At 40.7% G+C, this 18,677-nt stretch overlaps 1 protein-coding gene across 1 annotated transcript; it reads left to right on the top strand.

Moving 5' to 3' along the window:
• Positions 1-649: 649 nt before the first annotated feature.
• sgsm1b (small G protein signaling modulator 1b) lies at positions 650-17,640 on the top strand (the record flags this gene model as incomplete). The annotated part of the gene is made up of 24 exons (XM_080755925.1): positions 650-712; positions 3,242-3,317; positions 3,926-4,088; positions 5,150-5,302; positions 5,664-5,731; positions 5,979-6,121; positions 6,298-6,429; positions 6,584-6,708; positions 6,810-6,877; positions 6,961-7,124; positions 7,769-7,901; positions 8,351-8,477; positions 8,563-8,627; positions 9,090-9,235; positions 9,877-10,005; positions 10,462-10,632; positions 11,164-11,232; positions 11,520-12,830; positions 12,919-13,043; positions 13,167-13,249; positions 13,674-13,783; positions 13,864-13,960; positions 14,146-14,313; positions 14,719-17,640. The coding sequence occupies 24 exons, from the start codon at positions 650-652 to the stop codon at positions 14,805-14,807; spliced, it is 3,978 nt and encodes a 1,325-aa protein (XP_080612051.1). The 3' UTR covers positions 14,808-17,640.
• Between the last annotated feature and the right edge of the window lie 1,037 nt (positions 17,641-18,677).

Below are 18,677 nucleotides of genomic sequence, written 5' to 3'. Positions count from 1 at the left end.
TCCATTTGCATGGTTCCATTTCAACACTCTCAGAGTTACAGACCTATGGTCATTCAGGGCTATCTATTATGTGTTTCTGGTCATTATTATTGTCCACTCATTTTGTATGTCCGTGGCAAAAATGGAATGTTGACAAAAATGTCCACCAGACTTGAGACCACCACAAGCCAACATGGCGATGACCCCCGGAATTAATGAATTATTTATTTTATTTGTTGTTAACATCTTTGGGAACTTGTTTTATGGCAACTTGATGTATGGAGAATTTGGAAACAATGTCACGCTCCCATAATAAGCCAAACAAAAAGAAAAAATATATAAAGCCTATAATTTACGGACGGTAGATCTGGCAATCTGTTAGCAATCTGTATCCTATTTGGTTTTGGGCACCGATCACTGTTGCTTTAAGGGGGGTGTTGGTCCAGAGAGGTACTAGGTTTAGAGCTAGTCGCTAGAATACAGCCGACAATCCGCATCCTCACGCCTTCAACCAGTCTTACCTGCTACAGTGCACAGAGGACAATCGTCAAACAAGCTATCTTCGTTCTGATCTGCTGTAGACGGACGCAATGGGAGGTATGGCATTATTATTTTATTTCCATGGGATAATTGTTAGTTAGGCTATCCTATATGGTCATTAAATCCTCACATGTTTTCTTCTGTGACAGAGGCCGAGACACGTCAGAAATTGCTGCGCAATGTGAAGAAAGAGGTGCGTTGCGTTTCACTTTTTTATTTCATTTTCTATTCTGGTGAAATGCTGATTTCGTTTTGTTTTCTAGCCGACTATAAGTGCACCATTACACCGTCGGACGGTGTTTGATGTTTGCAACCAGCTGCCATAGGAAAATGCTTAAAATGGCTAAATTTGTACATTTGTTTGAATCGCTATTTCATTGTCTTATAATGATGATGATGATGTTGGTGGCGATGGTGGCAGTGATGATGCTGGTAGGGTAGTCGTGATGATGACGAAGACGATGATGGTATAAGGTCAAAGATAATAGCAATTTAAATAGACAACCAGTGCAGATGTCCTATTAATTTGTATGCCTCCATGAGGATGCTTGTTTTCCCTGTCTATTTCATTTCCTGACGATTTTCTTCCCCTGTTGTCTGTTTAATTTCCTGGCATCTCTCTCTCTCTCTCTCTCTCTCTCTCTCTCTCTCTCTCTCTCTCATCCTCCTTCCTTGACTCCCTCCCCCCTGACTCTAGCTGTCACCCTCAGTTTGGTTGCAGACACGTGTGAGCTCTCTCACATATCTTAGGGGCGTGACCATTATATGTACTGTACATATATGAGGAGTCCCATAAAGGCAAAAGAATAAGCCACAATTTGTTACAGGTTTCTCAGATTACTATCTGTCATTAAAAAAAAAGAAACCTTCAAATCCTCTTCCAAAGCTCTGCTCAGTGGTGCCCTGGGGAGAGAAAACAGGATGTATTATTCATTGCTGTAAAGGCTGGAGATTTTAATTCCACCTTTAATTCCTTCATGCTCTTAGTCACCTGTGATTCATTCCTTGCAAAGCGTGCTGTATTGATTTATGCTTGGTTGGTTCCTATTTTTTGTGTCTGTTTCTTCAAATCATCATTTTTCATCCTCAAATTCTGGGGACATTACTAAAATTATTGAGGGGCACTAGCCCCTCCTATGTCCAGCTTTGAGGGTTTGTGTAAACACAAACATTGTCCTAACACAAACATTTGCCATTGACAATGAATGGCCAGCATTGAGTGTTTGTGCAAACACAAACATTGAATGCCATTGACAATAAATGGCCAGCTTTGAGTGTTTGTGTAAACACAAAGATTGTGTAACACAAACATTGAAGACGAAGATGAGGACGCAAATTGTGATTGGCCAGAATGAGATGATGTATGATGATGTATCATGATAAGAGCGCCCCTCACTTCACACTTCAGGCGCTAGCCTCTCACCTCCTATATTCAGCTATTAGTGTAGATTTTCGTCACAAACACATGGTCACATCTGGCTGGCTGAAAACAGTTGAAACTAGATAAGTGCCCCTCGGGGCACAGGTCTCCACCACGGCAGGTCAGGTTGTGGCCTCCTGGTGGAGCTATACTAGGCCAATGTGAAAAGGGTGCCATTACTTCTTACGCCTTGGATGGCAATTATATGATTTGAGGCATTTACTTCCAAAAATGTGTTTTGCAAAAATCCACCTCACACGGACGGAGTGCAAAACATACTCTCTCCCCATGCCTTTGGCCTGGTGGAGACAATAAAATTGTATAGTGTATTAGCCGGCAAAGGCTGTGATGATTCAGGAATATTTCCTTATGAATACTTGAATATATGCATGGGCACTAGCCGGTCATAACACATAACAGACCAATTATGGTCAAATCATTAAAAAAAAAAGTATAGCAAGCCTTGGCATTTTATTAGTGAAAAATGTCTTCATTGTAGGCTGACCTTTAATTCTATTCACTCTTAATCAGTTTATCGTCCTTACTTACTTTTACCCCTCTTCACATGGTTTATTGGCTTTTCATCATAATTTACGCTCTTAATCCAGAAAAGCATGGCAATACAGGCTATACATAAACAAGTAGTTATCATGAATCATACGTAAACTAAGAACGTAATAGTGGAATATCACTTGAAAGTTAACTATAAGCCAGAATGGAGAAGAGTTTGGGACGTGTGGAGCGTTGTCCCAGCGTTTATAGTGAAGGTACTTCCAGCTGCCCTGCGTTGGCTGATCTGAGTGCGTGGGAGGGTTTGTAGGGTTCAATCAGACTTTGGTTGCCTTGAATGCCAGCATCAGAGTTTTGTATTCTGTGCGGGCAGCGACCGGGAGCCAATGGAGGGAGCGGAGAAGGGGAGAGACATGTGAGAATTTTGGCTGGTTGAAGACCAAGCGAGCTGCGGCATTTTGGATCAGTTGGCTTACTGTAAGTGCGCATGCCGTAGGCCGGTATTGGAGGGAGTTATATGTTAGGGGTTCCCAAACCCTTCCATCCATAGCCTCTAGCTGCGGCACACCTATTGTGAAATGGGTTTAAATTAAAACACGTAATTAACAACATTATAACGTGTCACATTGCGATGCAAATAAGCTTGTACATCTGCCATTTACCTTTTTTTCCTCTGAATTGGCCAACGTGGGGGCTGTGAGGGAGCTGTCAGCTGTGGCCCCCACTTTGAAAACCTGTGTCTTATGTCTGTCAGATAAACTCAGATCTCACTGTATGTGTTCTGCCTCTCAGGTGAAACAGATTATGGAGGAAGCTGTGACAAGGAAATTTGTACATGCAGACAGCAGTCATATCATATCCTTCTGTGGTGAGTATTTGTGCTCCTTTCTGAAATGGGCACATTATCACATTGAAAATATGAAATTCAATTTCTAATCATCTAATTGGTACCACACTGCATTGCTTAATTTAAAGCTGCAATCTGTAACTTTCATGTCCTTCCTGGGATTCGACCCCCCAGGAACCCCCCACACACACACATACACACAAACCAACACAGCTTTAGAATGATACAATAATAAATCAGTGCCAGATGTTAATGTGACGTTGATTAGATGATTGAAGTACACAAAGTTAACTTAAGTAAATCAACAAAATAGTCAATCTATAAGCTTTGAGATTTTAGTTGAGCTTTTTTATGAACATTTTGGAACATTTAGCGTGTTGTCGTGAGCTTGTTGTAGATCTGTTATTTTCGACTAATGTTGTCCTCAGAATATAATTAAATAAAAAGTTCCCATCACATAAAGATTTGGCGACACCCCAGTTATATTACATTTGCAGTTCAAAGTGACGTCTGACAACGTGATATCTCATCCTGCAGAGTTGTCAAATGTCAAGTCCCATCACCTCCATATACTGAGTGTGCAAATAAACGGTCCGTGTGTGTGTGTGTGTGTGTGTGCGTGCATGCAGCGGTAGTGGAGGCCTGTGTGTTGCATGGACTGAAGCGGCGTGCTGCAGGACTGCTGTGCAGTAATAAGGTTGCAGCTCTCTTCATGAAGGTGGGGAAAAGCTTTCCGCCCGCCGAGGAGCTTTGCCACAAGGTCCAGGAGGTGGAGCAGCTTATTGAAAACAAGTGAGATATTACATGTCCATAAAGATTAGGCTACGTATTTCGGCATATATCTATATCAATTTATTATTATACCATCTTGTCTCCACTGTTTTTGTATTTCATGCATTCATGAAATACACACGTGTCTGACTTCTCAGTGTGGTCACCTCATGGTACATTCATTCATAATATGCTACAAGCATAAGTAAAAAGGAACCTCACAGGTGCAGCATGGTGACTGGGCATATCATGTTTGTTTTTTCAATTTCTTTCTTAAACTTTTATCGCACAATTTTGCAACCCATTTTTTCACCCAGTGTCAATTATCTAATGTAATCCTGGGCACTACACTTCCTCTGCCAACCTGGGCGGGCAGCGGACTGACCTCATGCTTCCTTCTATACATGAGGAGTCCAAGCTGCTTCTTTTCACCTGACAGGGGGGAGTTTCCCTGGCCGGACGTAGCATGTCAAAGGAACACGTTATTTCCGACCAGTTCCTTTCCTCTCCATCAGGCGCCCTGGCTGGCCAGGGGGAGGTAGTTTAGAGACCAGGATTACTGCATGTTTTTTTGAGGGTACCTACCCTAGAGGACACGGGGAGAACATGCAAACTACACACAGAAAGGCCCTTTCGCCAATCCCGCCTCGGGTATGGACAGTTTGGGCACTGATGATGTGATGTTTTTAGTTTTTTAGTTTTTAGAACCAAGGCAACCAATGAAGAAAGAGCCTGCTGGTTAGTCAGTCAGGGACCAATCAGAATGCTGACAAATGGTGAATTGAATAATTTTCCATCCCAGTGCATCAATCAATCCATCTGAGCCCAGTCCAGATTAGTCCTGATCTGCCCTGTCCAATTCAATCAATTGGATCACATGGGATGCACACGCAGATTAGACACACCAACGGACCGACATGAGGAAACAACGGTCGGACATGCGGTCGGACATGTGCTGCTCCGTGCTTGCGGTTAGGCTTAGGTTAGGGTTTGAGGTAGGTTGTCGGTCTAATGACAGTTGGACCAATAGTATGTCTAAACTAAAGCCTGTAACCGATCACATGCCTTGTTTGTTTCTTCAGTAGGCAAAACAATTCTCCTATTAGTAACGACCACGGCCGGCAGTCCAAGTTTGGCAACCTCCCACGCCAGGCTTTGAGACATGTGTGGATCCGTACCGCTCTAATGGAGAAGCTTCTGGACAAGATTGTCGTGTACTTGGTGGAGAACTGTTGGTGAGACATATACAGTGATTCTCAACCTTTTATTTTAAGGACCCCCAGTTTAATATGCATTAGGCCACACACCCCCTTTTGATAACTATGCTGTAAAATCCTCACTAATTTAGTGTACAAATGAGTTCCAGACCCGTAAGGGTCCATTTGGTACCTGACTATCAATTATTTAACTTAGACTGACTGGAACCCCATCAAGGATCCCTGACAGTCCACAAAACACCATGTTCATAATTAACCAGTGTTGTACTTAAGTAACTAAATAACTATCTCTTCTTATTACTATACGTATCATTGGGAGACGGCCTCCTCCATTAGAAAACATGTCATGTCATTCGTTTTTATTATTTTGTGCCTGCAGTACATTCTATGAGAAGGAGGCCATGCTGATGGATCCTACGGATGGGCCGATCCTTGCATCTCTTTTAGGTACATATTGATTTGCCTCAGTAATGTATCTGTTTAACACTGTGTGACCACAATGATGCTGGACAAGAAAGCTAGATGTTGCATTTATCAGTCAGTGAATATGAGTGCATCTTATTCATAGCTGAAAACAGCTAATCTACAAGCTACTCTGCTACATCTTCTGAATGTTAGCCCCAGATTATGGATGCTAGGAATCTAGGATTAATTTCCAGTGACCATGTTGTGTTGAATTGTCATTATTTTACAGTTGGTCCTTGTGCTTTGGAGTACACTAAGGTTAAGACAGCAGACCATTTCTGGACAGACCCCTCTGCTGATGAGCTGGTTCAACGACATCGCATCCACAGTGGCCACTGTCGCCAGGAATCCCCCTCAAGGCGGCCTGCCCTGGTTAGACCAGTGCTTCACAAACATTTTCATGTCAAGGACCCCCACATTGATATGTGTATTTGGCTGCGGATCCCCATTTGAAAAGATGTTGTTCCGACCCCCAAGGACGGTGTGCCTATTACAGAGTAATAGATGCAATGACAAATTCACTTTCATGTCATCCCGACTTGTTTCAGATCCAAAAGAGACAGTCCAGCGGCAGTATGGATGATCGGCCTGTGATGTGGGCAAGGGATTACGTTGAGTCCCTCCATCAAAACTCAAGAGCCACGCTGCTATTTGGCAAGAACAATGTCCTGGTACAGCCGGTATGTATGTGTTTTATTTATTATAGATTATTTGATTCCATTATGAAAATTATCTGTCTGTCTCAAGTGTGTTTGCATGATTCATAAACTGTTATTCTGAATAGTACTGCAACAGGAAGCAGCATTAATGGTAAGCTTTGTGTTTTGTCTTCAGAGAGATGACATAGAGGCTATGCCAGGCTACCTTTCTCTGCATCAAACTGCAGATCTCATGACTTTGAAATGGACACCAAATCAGCTGATGAATGGCAATGTAGGAGAGCTAGACTCAGAGAAAAGGTAATTAAAATAAAATTAGTTATACATAAAAATAATTACCTCCATATTTGACATGTTCTTTACATAATTCACAGGAATAATTCAGATGATTTCTTTCGCAGTGTTTATTGGGACTTTGCCATGACTATTCGTCTCGCGGAGATCGTCTATCTTCACTGTCATCAGCAAGGTGAAGTAATCTGTTCTTTGGGCTGTTTTTTGAGACCAGACCACAGTTAGAAGTTAATTATTTGTGTGTTGCTTCTGTACTAGTGGGCAGTGGTGGAACAGTTGTTCTGGTGAGCCAAGATGGGATCCAGAGGCCGCCTCTGCGTTTCCCCAAAGGAGGCCACTTGCTCCAGTTTCTCACCTGTCTTGAGACGGGGCTTCTGCCGCATGGGCAGTTGGACCCTCCGCTCTGGAGTCAGAGAGGAAAGGTCAGTGTTGGACACAAATTAATTTACTGACATTTAAACTAGTGGTTCTGAAATTGGTGGTCCTTAAATGGTTTCCAGGGGGTGCCCACTGCCTAGCAAAATGAGGATCCACGAGGTCACAACGCGCCACAGTGTGAGGTTGTCGATAGTTAGCTATAGTTTCTAAACATTTTGAAGAATTGTTACATTTGGAATAATTTTCAACAATTTTGGAATATTGGGGTGGGGGTCTGCTACCAAAGGTAATAGAGCATGCACCTCCACTCTGGCCCAGGTGCTGGACAAAGGGCAGTACAAGAGGAAGAAATAGAGTCCGCAACACTGGTATGAAAAACTCAGCTCCACTGGTTTATTGATTCAACGACCCAACCACTGATTTAAACAGGGATAGATTTAGCTAGTTTGATATCCATATTTTGAAGGGTGGATAATTGATTGCTGATTATCTTGTCTCACATAACAATGAAACGATTGTGACCTGAGGGCTTAGGTGATATATGCAGCTCTTTGTGTGTAATAATTACTTATTTTATATATATATATATATATATATATATATACACACACACACACACACACACACACACACACACACACACACACACACACACACACACACACATGCCTTTTCTCTCAATTTACAGGGGAAGGTTTTTCCTAAACTTCGGAATAAGAGTCCACAGGGATCATGTGATTCTGTATCGTCAGATAAGGAGGACGACGAGGCCACAGATTATGTCTTTCGTATCCTCTTTCCGGGCAATCCGACAGAGTTTGGTATGTACTTTAAACTCCCAGCTGTTTTATCTGTGCCATTCTAATGAGTCAATTATTGATTCTCCTGAAACTCATTTCAGTAAAATGAGATTGATTGCGAGGTACAGATGTCGTTGTTGTTGTGTGACTTTAATGTTAAATTGTCACGATTCCTCATCCTTCTCTTGTCTATCCAGTCCCTGTGTGTCCATTTCACAATATACACCTGTCGACAATAAGGAGACCTTGCATGGATTTATTAAGTTGTCTACCACATCTCCATCCTCTGGCTTGGTTTGTTGTTTTCCATGTTTGTTTTATTTGGTGTTGATTTTGTACAAATGACACGTGCTCATCATTTACACACAGACTCCTTCTACTGTGTTGGGTCTTGTTTTTACTTGTTATTAATGATGATACTACTAGTGACAATGAAGAGGTGACTAATGAAGGGTTGTCATGGCATGCAGTGGCTCCTGAACTGATGGACCAGGGAGTAAACATGTGGCACCCCACCCCTAGGAAGTCCTCCTGTTCTTCCTGCTCACAAAATGGATCATCTGATGGCTCTCTGCCTAATGGATGTAACCAAGACAGGCAAGTAATCCATACGGATATCTAGGTAATAGGTATATACCCAGTTGTTTCTAGTAGCTGAACGTGTCTTTGTTTTGTCAAGCAGGGCTCCCTTGAAGCTCCTTTGTGACACCATGAAATACCAGATAATTTCCCGTGCTTTCTATGGATGTGAGTTAAAACAACGTTTGAATTATCTCTGATTTAATTAAAATTGAAAATGAATTTAATTCAATTGAAAAGTACCATGGATTTGAGATCAGGGGGTTCGAATCCTCTGTGGTGCTTTGCCAATTGGCCGCGTTCATGGGTGGCACTACACTAGCGACTCCTACAGGTTTAGCCAGGGCACCTGTTCAGCAGGGAGAAGAACTGCATGGTCCCATGTAAGGTTCCTCCGTACGCATCACACAATGGTGAAGCAACTCATGTGAAAAAACGAAGGCAGCTGTCAACTCCATGTGTACCGGTTCATGTGTACCAACTGTAGAGGTTAGCACTGCAGTGATGGCCTACACATGAGTGTGGGAAAACTACTAAATTGGGAGAAAAGGGGAAACGGTTTGAGGAACAAAAATGTGATTCATGAATGCAACCTGTAGTATGAAAACCCCTTTTTAATGTGTTCTCTAGGGCTTGCATACTGCCGTCATCTGTCCACAGTTCGTACTCACCTCTCAGCTCTGGTCAACCCAAGTATAGTTGATGCTGATGTCCCATGTGATGCCCGGGGAGGGCTCACTGTAGAGGTCTGGAGCACTTTCCTCCAGGACTGCTCTGTAAGTACATACAACAGCACTGGCAAGCAAAAAATACTATATTAGATTACACAGTCGATCTATCCCAGTATATATTTGTGACAGAGCTTATATTTTGTCACACAAAATATATACTTATTATAGATCATATAGCCTACTTATTGTAATTGTATTTATTGTAAAATACTTCACATTTGTTTAATTCGTAACACTTTTGTTCTTATAAAAATGTCACATTGAGTAAACCATGTACGGTAATAAAGTGATGGGTCGCACACACCAAGACGGCATTTAATTTGTATTTTTTTACCACATCGAATGACAGACGTTTCAGCTATCCAGCCTTCATCAGTGTGAGTGTAGCTGAAACGTCTGTCATTCAATGTGGTAAAAAATAAAAACTATAATGCAGTTTTGGTGTGTGCGACCCATCCCCTTTATTACAATTTAACGGGTAACGCACCATAAATCAGAGCGAGATGGTCACAAGAACAATTACACATTGAATAAACCAACCTTTTGTACAAATGAGTACGTTAGTAATTTAGTAGATTAAGAACCATCAATGAAAAAGGCTGGGTTGTAATAAATAATACCTTTGGAAACATAAAACAAACCTTTAATTCAGAAGCTGAGCAGAAGAAATGTCACATGCCTTTCAGAACTATGAAGAACATGAACTACTGCGGCTGGTGTATTTTGGTGGCGTGGCTCCCTCACTACGCAAGGAAGTGTGGCCTTTCCTGCTAGGACACTACCACTTCTCTATGACCGAGAAATACAGGATGGAGGTAGCGCATACTGATTCATCATTTTAATTCGTAGTTTTTGTAACTCTGAGAGTGTACAAAGGTAACCTAATGGGTCCACCGATGCCCAATTTTAGGGTTAGACAAATAAATGTCTAATCAATTTGATTAAAATTGAGAACATTTCACTTCACAAAATATATAAATATTTAGAAATGCTTCATTTAATCAATTAAGCCCTATTCAAAAATGTCCTAAAGTGGCACATCTACAAGCTACAAATGTATTGCAACATGTTGTGAGCTTGTTGAGCTATTTTTGAAAACATTTTCTCCTATAACTGCATGGCCAAAATAGGGATGAAAGTGGTTAAAGATCTGGACACATAGGCTGAATAATTGCCGATGCCGGTGTCGTCCAGAAAGTGAAAATATTATAGTTTGCATGTGATAAGATATGAGTATTGTGTGAATGACCGTAGATGTAAACTGTCTTTAGGTTGACAAGCAGGTGCAGACCATCTATAATCAAACTATGAGGGAGTGGCAGGGTTGTGAGGTCATTGTTCGTCAAAGGGAGACAGAGAAGCATGCCGAGGCCCTGGCCAGATGCTCCTCAGGGGCCAGTGTGGAGAAAGCAGTGCAACAAGACTCCACCATCAGCACCGACGTAAGGGAATTAGTCTGATTATCACAATAGCTGACATGGACATTTTTACACATGTTAGTGTACAGTACAATTTATTTCAGAGGATAATAATTTTTTTCTTTATAATTTCATTTTTAATTAATTTATCAAATTTCAAATTAAACATCACTGAGTTAATATAGGTTATATCGTCACTGTTGGGTGGAAATCTTGCATTACCATATTTACTTTATTTATTTTAGATCAACGCTGTTTCATTTGTCATATTCTATCTCTGTGGATATTACAGATATTTAGAAACTGGAGCCATATGTTGTACTTTAAAAAACGTTACAATAATAAGATGTATATAATAATAATAATAATAATAATAGATCCATTGGAAGTTGGAACAGTTTATTTTATTTTTCTTTAATGTAAATTAACAGTTTTGGACATACCAGGTTCCCCCGACAGCAATGATAGCCTACCGTAAGTTAATATGGTAGGCCTTAGTTTCATGTCTCTGAATCAGTATCTTTCCTTTTTGTCATGTGACTTTTCCATCTCCAGTCCTCTCAGATCAGCACCTCTGAGCATCAGAACGTTTCCTCACAAAGTGATTCCAGCAGCAGCCCAAAGGTACTCCTCACAACTTTGGGATATTATTATACACGATTGATGTTTAACCAGTTGACCCCTAGAATCACTCTTCTGGTGGCAACATTTGCCAAAAACGAAAAAACGAAATTTGGTATAGAGGGGAATAAATACAGACCAATTACAGAGCCTATGTTGGTCAACTATCATTACCGGTAGGCTATACTTAAGTGTATAGAGGATTTAAGTGGTTAATTCTGTGTCATATCAGTATTAAAGGGAAACTAAAATGTAATGATATTCTCCACATTTTCTTGTTTGGTTTTTAGGTGTTTGGCTCAGTTGAGGAAGTGGATCAAATTGAGTCAGAGCCCAGGTCTGAGGAAGGCAAGGTATTGCCCTGTAGCCCAGTTAAGGAAAGCCCAAATGGCACTCCACAACCCCCCTCTTGCAACCCATCAAGCCCCGGTCATTCAGACCAAGACCAGCATCTGTGTACAGAAAACAGCTTTCATTTATCCAATTCAGCCACTGGATCTACAATCACTCAGCAGTCAGAGATCCCTGAACAAAGCTTTAATGAAGAACTTAAGGGGGTGCCACTGCCAGCAAGTGGCCATTTCACTCTCAGTCAATCAGGAAATGAAGATGTAAAACAGAAATTATCCCAGGACAATGTAAAGACAGAGGAGGAAGCCGTGGTCTCAGACAGTGGAATGACTACCAGATCGGAGGTTTCTGAAGTTCAAGAAAGATTGGAATCTGGTAATTCTGACAGAGAAGGTGAAACATCTCTGAGGACAGCTGAATTGGAAGTTTCTACAAAGGAGCCGGCCAGTGTATTAAATGAAGGTGACACAGACCTCCCCATAAAAGCAACACCAGATAACACCAATGTCCTGAGGCTAGAAACAGAGGTTCATAATGAATATTTCCAAGCGCCACTGCTTGGCCAAACATTAACTTTTAAAGCAGATGAGGACACAAATCTGGAATCGGAACCATTAAGTCTGACTACAACAAAGGAAGACAAACACCCTCAAACTGAGAAAGAGCCTGATATGTCAGAAAAAGTAAAGTCTGAAACAATTCCTCCACAAATAACTGATGTCTGTGTTACTGACACAGAAAGTAAGGAATCTGAAGCAAAAGCTTCTGAATTGGTTGAAACCTGGAAAGACAAACCCTCTGAAATTACATACGAGAAACCTGGTTCAAATTCACCTGTCAGACAAGTGCTGAATGCTCTCCAATCAGCATCAAGGGGAAGCATCTCCTTATCATCTCATTCTAAACTGTCCCCAGACACCGCAGACTCAGATGACTCGCCTTCTGCTTTGGAAATGGAGGACATTCCCACAGGCATTATGACCGAAGACAACAGAATGAGGCCTTTGGCAGGCCTCGCTTCCCCGTCTATAACCCTAGCCCTGAGACGGAAGGCTGGATCAGAGGAGTTTATCCTGGATCACCATCTGGACACAGGCTCCAATACCAGCCCTGAGGGTACAGACCTAGGTCTCTCTGAAGAAGAGCCGGAGATGGACAGTCTCCTCCCTCGACCAGAGTCTGTGGAGGTGGGAACAGAAGCTGAACCGGAAGAAGACTCTCATAATTCCTCTGGAGAGAGTACCTACTCTGTAAGCATTCAAAAAGGAAGACATTAAACATATATCTGTCGTTCACTTATAAATAGATTGATGATTTGTCTTTTTTTGTGTTTTAAAGCAAGAACAGTTGGACCAATATTTACTCAACTTACATCGGATTGATAAGGATGTCAGACGATGTGACAGAACATATTGCTATTTTACCCCTGCTAACCTGGAGAAGCTGCGTAACATCATGTGCAGGTGAATATGTATACGTTTACGATTTCATAGAAGGAAGCAGTTATTTGTGACTCGCCTGTAACACTATGATTCTTCCTTTTGTTTCAAGCCATTAGTGTAAAGAATTCTCTTTAATGTCTACAGTTACGTGTGGCAGCATCTGGAAATCGGTTATGTCCAGGGCATGTGTGATCTGCTGGCTCCTCTACTTGTTATTCTGGATGATGGTCAGTGATCAGACTAACATATTTGACTTGTTGCATGGCAATATGCAAATATTAACCTGGCCTCCTATTTTGGGAATGTCTTAATAGGTGAAGATTTAAAGCACTGCGTCACTACTTTTTTCAATGACCAAAATATAATTTTGTCCAATCTGTATGGTAGAGTATGTTGCTATACAATTGGTGCAGTTGTATTGGGTCTCCCTGTTCTTCTTTTGAGACAATTGATACCTGTGTCTAGACATAACCTTTGACAACATCCTGTTTCTGGTTTGACAAACCACCATTTCAGCACTTCTGCATAAAAGAATAGCCAATTAAAAAAAACAAAATAATCTTTATTAAATCATAGATCGGCTATTTTCTCTATGGCAAAGTATACCAGGATTAATGCTGTCTGTATGTTTTTTGTTGTGTATGTTTTCAGAGGTCATGGCATTTAGCTGTTTCACTGAGCTAATGAAGAGGATGAATCATAATTTTCCTCATGGAGGCGCTATGGACTCACACTTTGCCAATATGCGCTCCCTTATCCAGGTATGACAAACAGCCATGGGCTCCCAGGCATTAGTGGAAGAACATTTCATCACAAATAATGTCTTTGTATTCCTTGACAGATCCTGGATTCCGAGTTATTTGAACTGATGCAACAGAATGGAGACTATACCCACTTTTACTTCTGTTACCGCTGGTTTCTGCTGGATTTTAAAAGAGGTGATCATAAATGCAGAGAATATTTGTTGAATATGAATATTTCATTCAAGTTTATATCCTACCTACAAATTCCAATTCTGGGCATTTTATTGTTTCCCGTTAATTATGTTATCCACTGTAAAGAACACATGCTTGTAGCGTTGTCATAATTTGTGATATTCTTTTCTCTTGTTTTTTCCCAACAGAAATGGTCTATGATGATGTGTTTTCTGTGTGGGAGACCATTTGGGCAGCCAAACATACCTCCTCTGATCACTTTGTGCTCTTCATTGCTCTGGCACTGGTTGAGCTGTACAGAGACATCATCTTAGAGAACAACATGGACTTCACTGACATCATTAAGTTCTTCAATGGTAAGACTGTGGAGTAAGAAACAGTGAGACAGGAGATGTAGGTGCATCGAGGTAGTTTACTTATTTCCACATAGAATTATAACATTACAGTGTGATCAGCATCATAACAACAACGAACCACTTAACCCGGAAGCAGAAGTGCTACTCCTCCTATAACCCTCTAAGTCTAACCCTATTCTGCAAGGTGATTTTCATACCACACTGAAAGGAATGGAATCCAATTACTTCCTTGGCAATCAAACTAATGACATTGTGCTTTTATAGAATGGTCAGCAGTTATGTCAAGTCTACCGTGAGACATAGTCAATGGACTAAATGTCCATTTATTTCCCAAGTAACATAATAGTTGTGCTTGCTAAGTGCTAACAAGCTATTTATGAAGTAATTTTTTTTTTCCCTCCTCAGAAATGGCAGAACATCACAACGTCCCACAAGTTCTGATGATGGCTCGAGACTTGGTCCTGAAGGTGCAGACACTAATTGAAAACAAGTGATTCAAAATACAGCTTTTGCATTACCATTCATTCTGTATGGTACAATTGACAAAGATACTGCTGACACAACCACATGATATTAATGTATTCTAGAAGAAACTCAAATGAAGTAACTTCAAAGTACTGAAGACTTTATTGACATTAAAACTAATCAACTTTACATTATACAATATTGTAGAACATTGTGTTTCTAAAAGCTCGCTCCTATTTTCAGGTAATACAATTGTCAACGGTAAATTTAATTATAAGCATTATTGTTCACATAGTGAATGTGCCCCTGTAAAACTGCTTCAGGATGTTATTTGTTTTGCCTTAAAGTTTGCTATTTTTTCAGGGATACAACAATAACCAAATTACTTTGTGTATTGTAGTTGTACAAGCCTATTTTTGTTAGAATTATAAGTATCATGGTTTATGCATATATTATTGATGCCCTCTCAGACACATTGACAAAAATCTAAGCATTAAAAAAAAATAGTATGAGAATCACTGTATGTATTAGTGACACTGTCCTTGGCAGACATCTGGCCAACAAGTCCTCATGCCTGGCTTTTCTGATACTCCTGGAGAAAGGCCAGCTCAAGTATAATCACTGGTGCGATGCTTCAGACTGCAGCAGTCTGGTCACTGCAGCGATATATTGAAAATTCAGCTTCACCTGTTAGGTTTGCACTTAATTATCCGGGGAGCAAACAGACTATACACTGCAGCAGCATGCAGCAATTGGTTATTGCACAAACATGCACCTCTGAGACACCTTTAATGCTTTCAGGTAACCAATAGCGGAACGCTAGCCCTGCTTGGTGAGAACAGACTACAGCCCCTAACAATAAGTTAGGAAGTAGTTAGGCAAAAAAACTGTTTGAAGCAGACTTGAGCCACGAGAGGCACCGCCGTGCCGAACGTGGCGAAGTCCGCTACAGCCGATTTAGCGCCTCTCGAGTCACGTCCCGTAGATCAAATGTTCATAAAATATCGCTAGTCTTGCAGACCTTATTTAACCTGTCTGAGCTGAATTATCACTGTAAGAATTCCTTGTCAAACATTAGGTAACATTACTGTCATCTTTCTTTGACACTGACCAGGAGATTATCGTGAAAACAGTGAATGCTTTTTTAGTTATCTTTTTGGGGAATTTAAGCACAGTAGTTGGAGTAATTTTGTGGTCTATTGGTACAAAGGTTTGGGACATTTCTTGTATACTATAGAGCACTGTGGAGTACTTACTGACCGTTTGACAGCTGATGTCTTTTTTGGATTTGTGAGCCCGCCCTAGACCGTGCTTTGTTGTTGCTTCAACAAATCCTGATATATTCTAGTTGGACTGAAGCCTGTCTTTCTTTTTACTGCACAGTGGCCTCTAAAATGTTATCATTTTGAAGCCAATGCCAAAATGAGTTCCATAATCTGGTCACTCGTGGACATATCCCAGGCCTTCTTCAGTGACTCAGCAGGGAAGGGTCTATAGCATCCTATCACTTGCTCCCTCTCCAAGTAGTTTATCATGGTGTGGCTGGAATGGTCTTAAATACTTAATCCATATACTTCTTTGTACAAATCTTTGAGAATTTGGCCAAAATAGAGATGCCATGTTTACTGTAGTTAAATAACTTTTTAATTAAAGTTTTAAATTGTGATGTTATCAAACTTATCAGATAGTCTCCATTTTTACTTCATTCAGTCTGACCAGAAGCAGGGATAAAAGGTGAAGGATCAGGGGGGTTTGGGGTGAGGATAGAGGAGCTAATTTAACCCTGACATCCATGCAGGTCCTTGTACTTGTCTGCATCCCATTACGAATTACAATTAATTGTTTCCTGCATGGGTTGATTCCCCACACAACCTTGGAATTGTGCTATTGCCAGAAACAGAGCTTATACACCTTGATGGGCCATAGTATTACTCTCTCAAAGCTTTACAGACAGGCCTCTGATGCATGGGGGGCTTATTGGTGTTTTATGACACAAGTCAGTGCAGGCTTTGTGTTTGATATGGGCATTGCATTGAATCTTGAGGTGGATATACTATTACGGCTTGGTCTTTTGAATACATTGTGGTAGAAACACCAGCCACTAGTAATCAGAGGCTTTGCTTTCAAAGCATCAACATTATCAAGTGGGTTCCTATACAGCAAGGTAATGTAGTCTTTGTAATATATGGGTAGAGACGAGGCCGGTGTCATGGAATTAGAAGGTCTGAGCAAGACACTTAACCCTAACTGCTCCCTGGGCACTGTAATAATAGTGTCCACTGATCCTAATAGTTCTGTAATTTCTGCAAATGTACAGTGGGTACTAAATGATAATTATGTTTCAAAATATACCAAAATGTCCAAAAAAGCATTTAGAGGAACTATGTGTGTGAAGATATTGTCTTGGGTGGTCAGAATATAGCAAATATATATTTGGAAGACTTATATTTTGGTCAGTGGTTGTATATTTTGAAACATACATGTGAAATATATATTTTAGTATGGGATTTCACAGACTGGGAAGGTGCCAGTGCCACAAGGTCTGTATCAACCCTTCGTTTTGTTTAGATGGGACCATTTTACCGTAACAAAATATCCAGCATACATGTTAAGTTTGGTTCACCGTGGCATAAATTCCTGTGTTTTTGTATCAGTGCCTCTCTCTCCACATTATCTTCTGAAACCTGTTTGTGTATTGCTGATCGTGATGTATTTGTGGTCAACAGACGTAAGTATACACAATGTTAACACAAAAGAAAAACAAATTAATTGTAAAAATGAATAAGTTGTTACATATTTATGAAATTGCAATAGGAAATGCACACAGGCTTTATTTGATTATAAGGGACAGAACAGGTGAAAATGAGCCAATTGAAATAAATCAATTTTTATTTTTTCAATGTCTTCTAACTGTTATTAATTTACTGTGTATTAAACAATATATTTTGTAGTCCATGTGTTGTGTGGTTTTATGCATGCATACAGTCACACATGCCGTTTTATCGTTGCATTTCGTTTTGTAATGTTAAGGCCAAAAGCTAGAAGAAATGTGGGATTTAACATGGAAGCATTTAACAGCCCAAATAAATTCTACTCATCATTACCCCAAATAAATGTAATCTGTTTACATGCAGTGCCTACCACCTACCTGTACTGCATGGGAAAACATGCGACGAACAAGGCGGCAACAGAGCCATATACTGCATCTGCCTGTTCTTCCTTTTAAGAAACATGAGCAAAACAGTCTAAAACGGGGCAGCACACAATGCAGGAATGATGCAGAGAATACAGTGTCTATAGGTACCTATGCATTACCTGTTTTGTATTATTTTTGGAAAAATATAGATACTCCTATGGAAAGGCTTTATCATTTTACTCATATTGATTGACCCTATAAATAATTTAGTATAATGTAAGGTTTTGCCTACTCAAATGGTACCTCGTCAGATAATCCCCACATAGCCTACAACAACTTCCGTGAACCGACTTCACTGTAGTAGCCTTTTCATAAATTATATTTGTACTTAGGCTGTCTGGTTAAAGTTTATATAGTTAGAGATATTGTCCTGTTACCTTACCATTGTATGACATAGCCTACTGAAGACAATTCTTTTTTTTTCTATAATTTTTATCCCACAATTTGCAACCCATTATTTTTCACCCAGTGCCAATTATCTAATGTAATCCTGGGTGCTACAATTCCTCTGCCAACCTGGGGGGGGGGGGGGGGGGGGGGCAGCGGACTGACCTCATGCTTCCTTCTATGCATGAGGAGTCCAAGCCGCTTCTTTTCACCTGGCAGGGGGGAATTTCTCTGGCCGGACGTAGCGCGTGGAAGGAACACGTTATTCCGACCAGTTCCTGCCCCGGCTGGCCAGGGGGAGGTAGTTTTGAGACCA

The sequence above is a fragment of the Protomyctophum bolini genome (genome assembly GCF_963924005.1).
Source record: "Protomyctophum bolini genome assembly, chromosome: 22".
In the NCBI taxonomy this organism is placed as follows: Eukaryota; Metazoa; Chordata; class Actinopteri; order Myctophiformes; family Myctophidae; genus Protomyctophum; species Protomyctophum bolini.
This window is presented reverse-complemented; position numbering and strand designations above follow the sequence as displayed.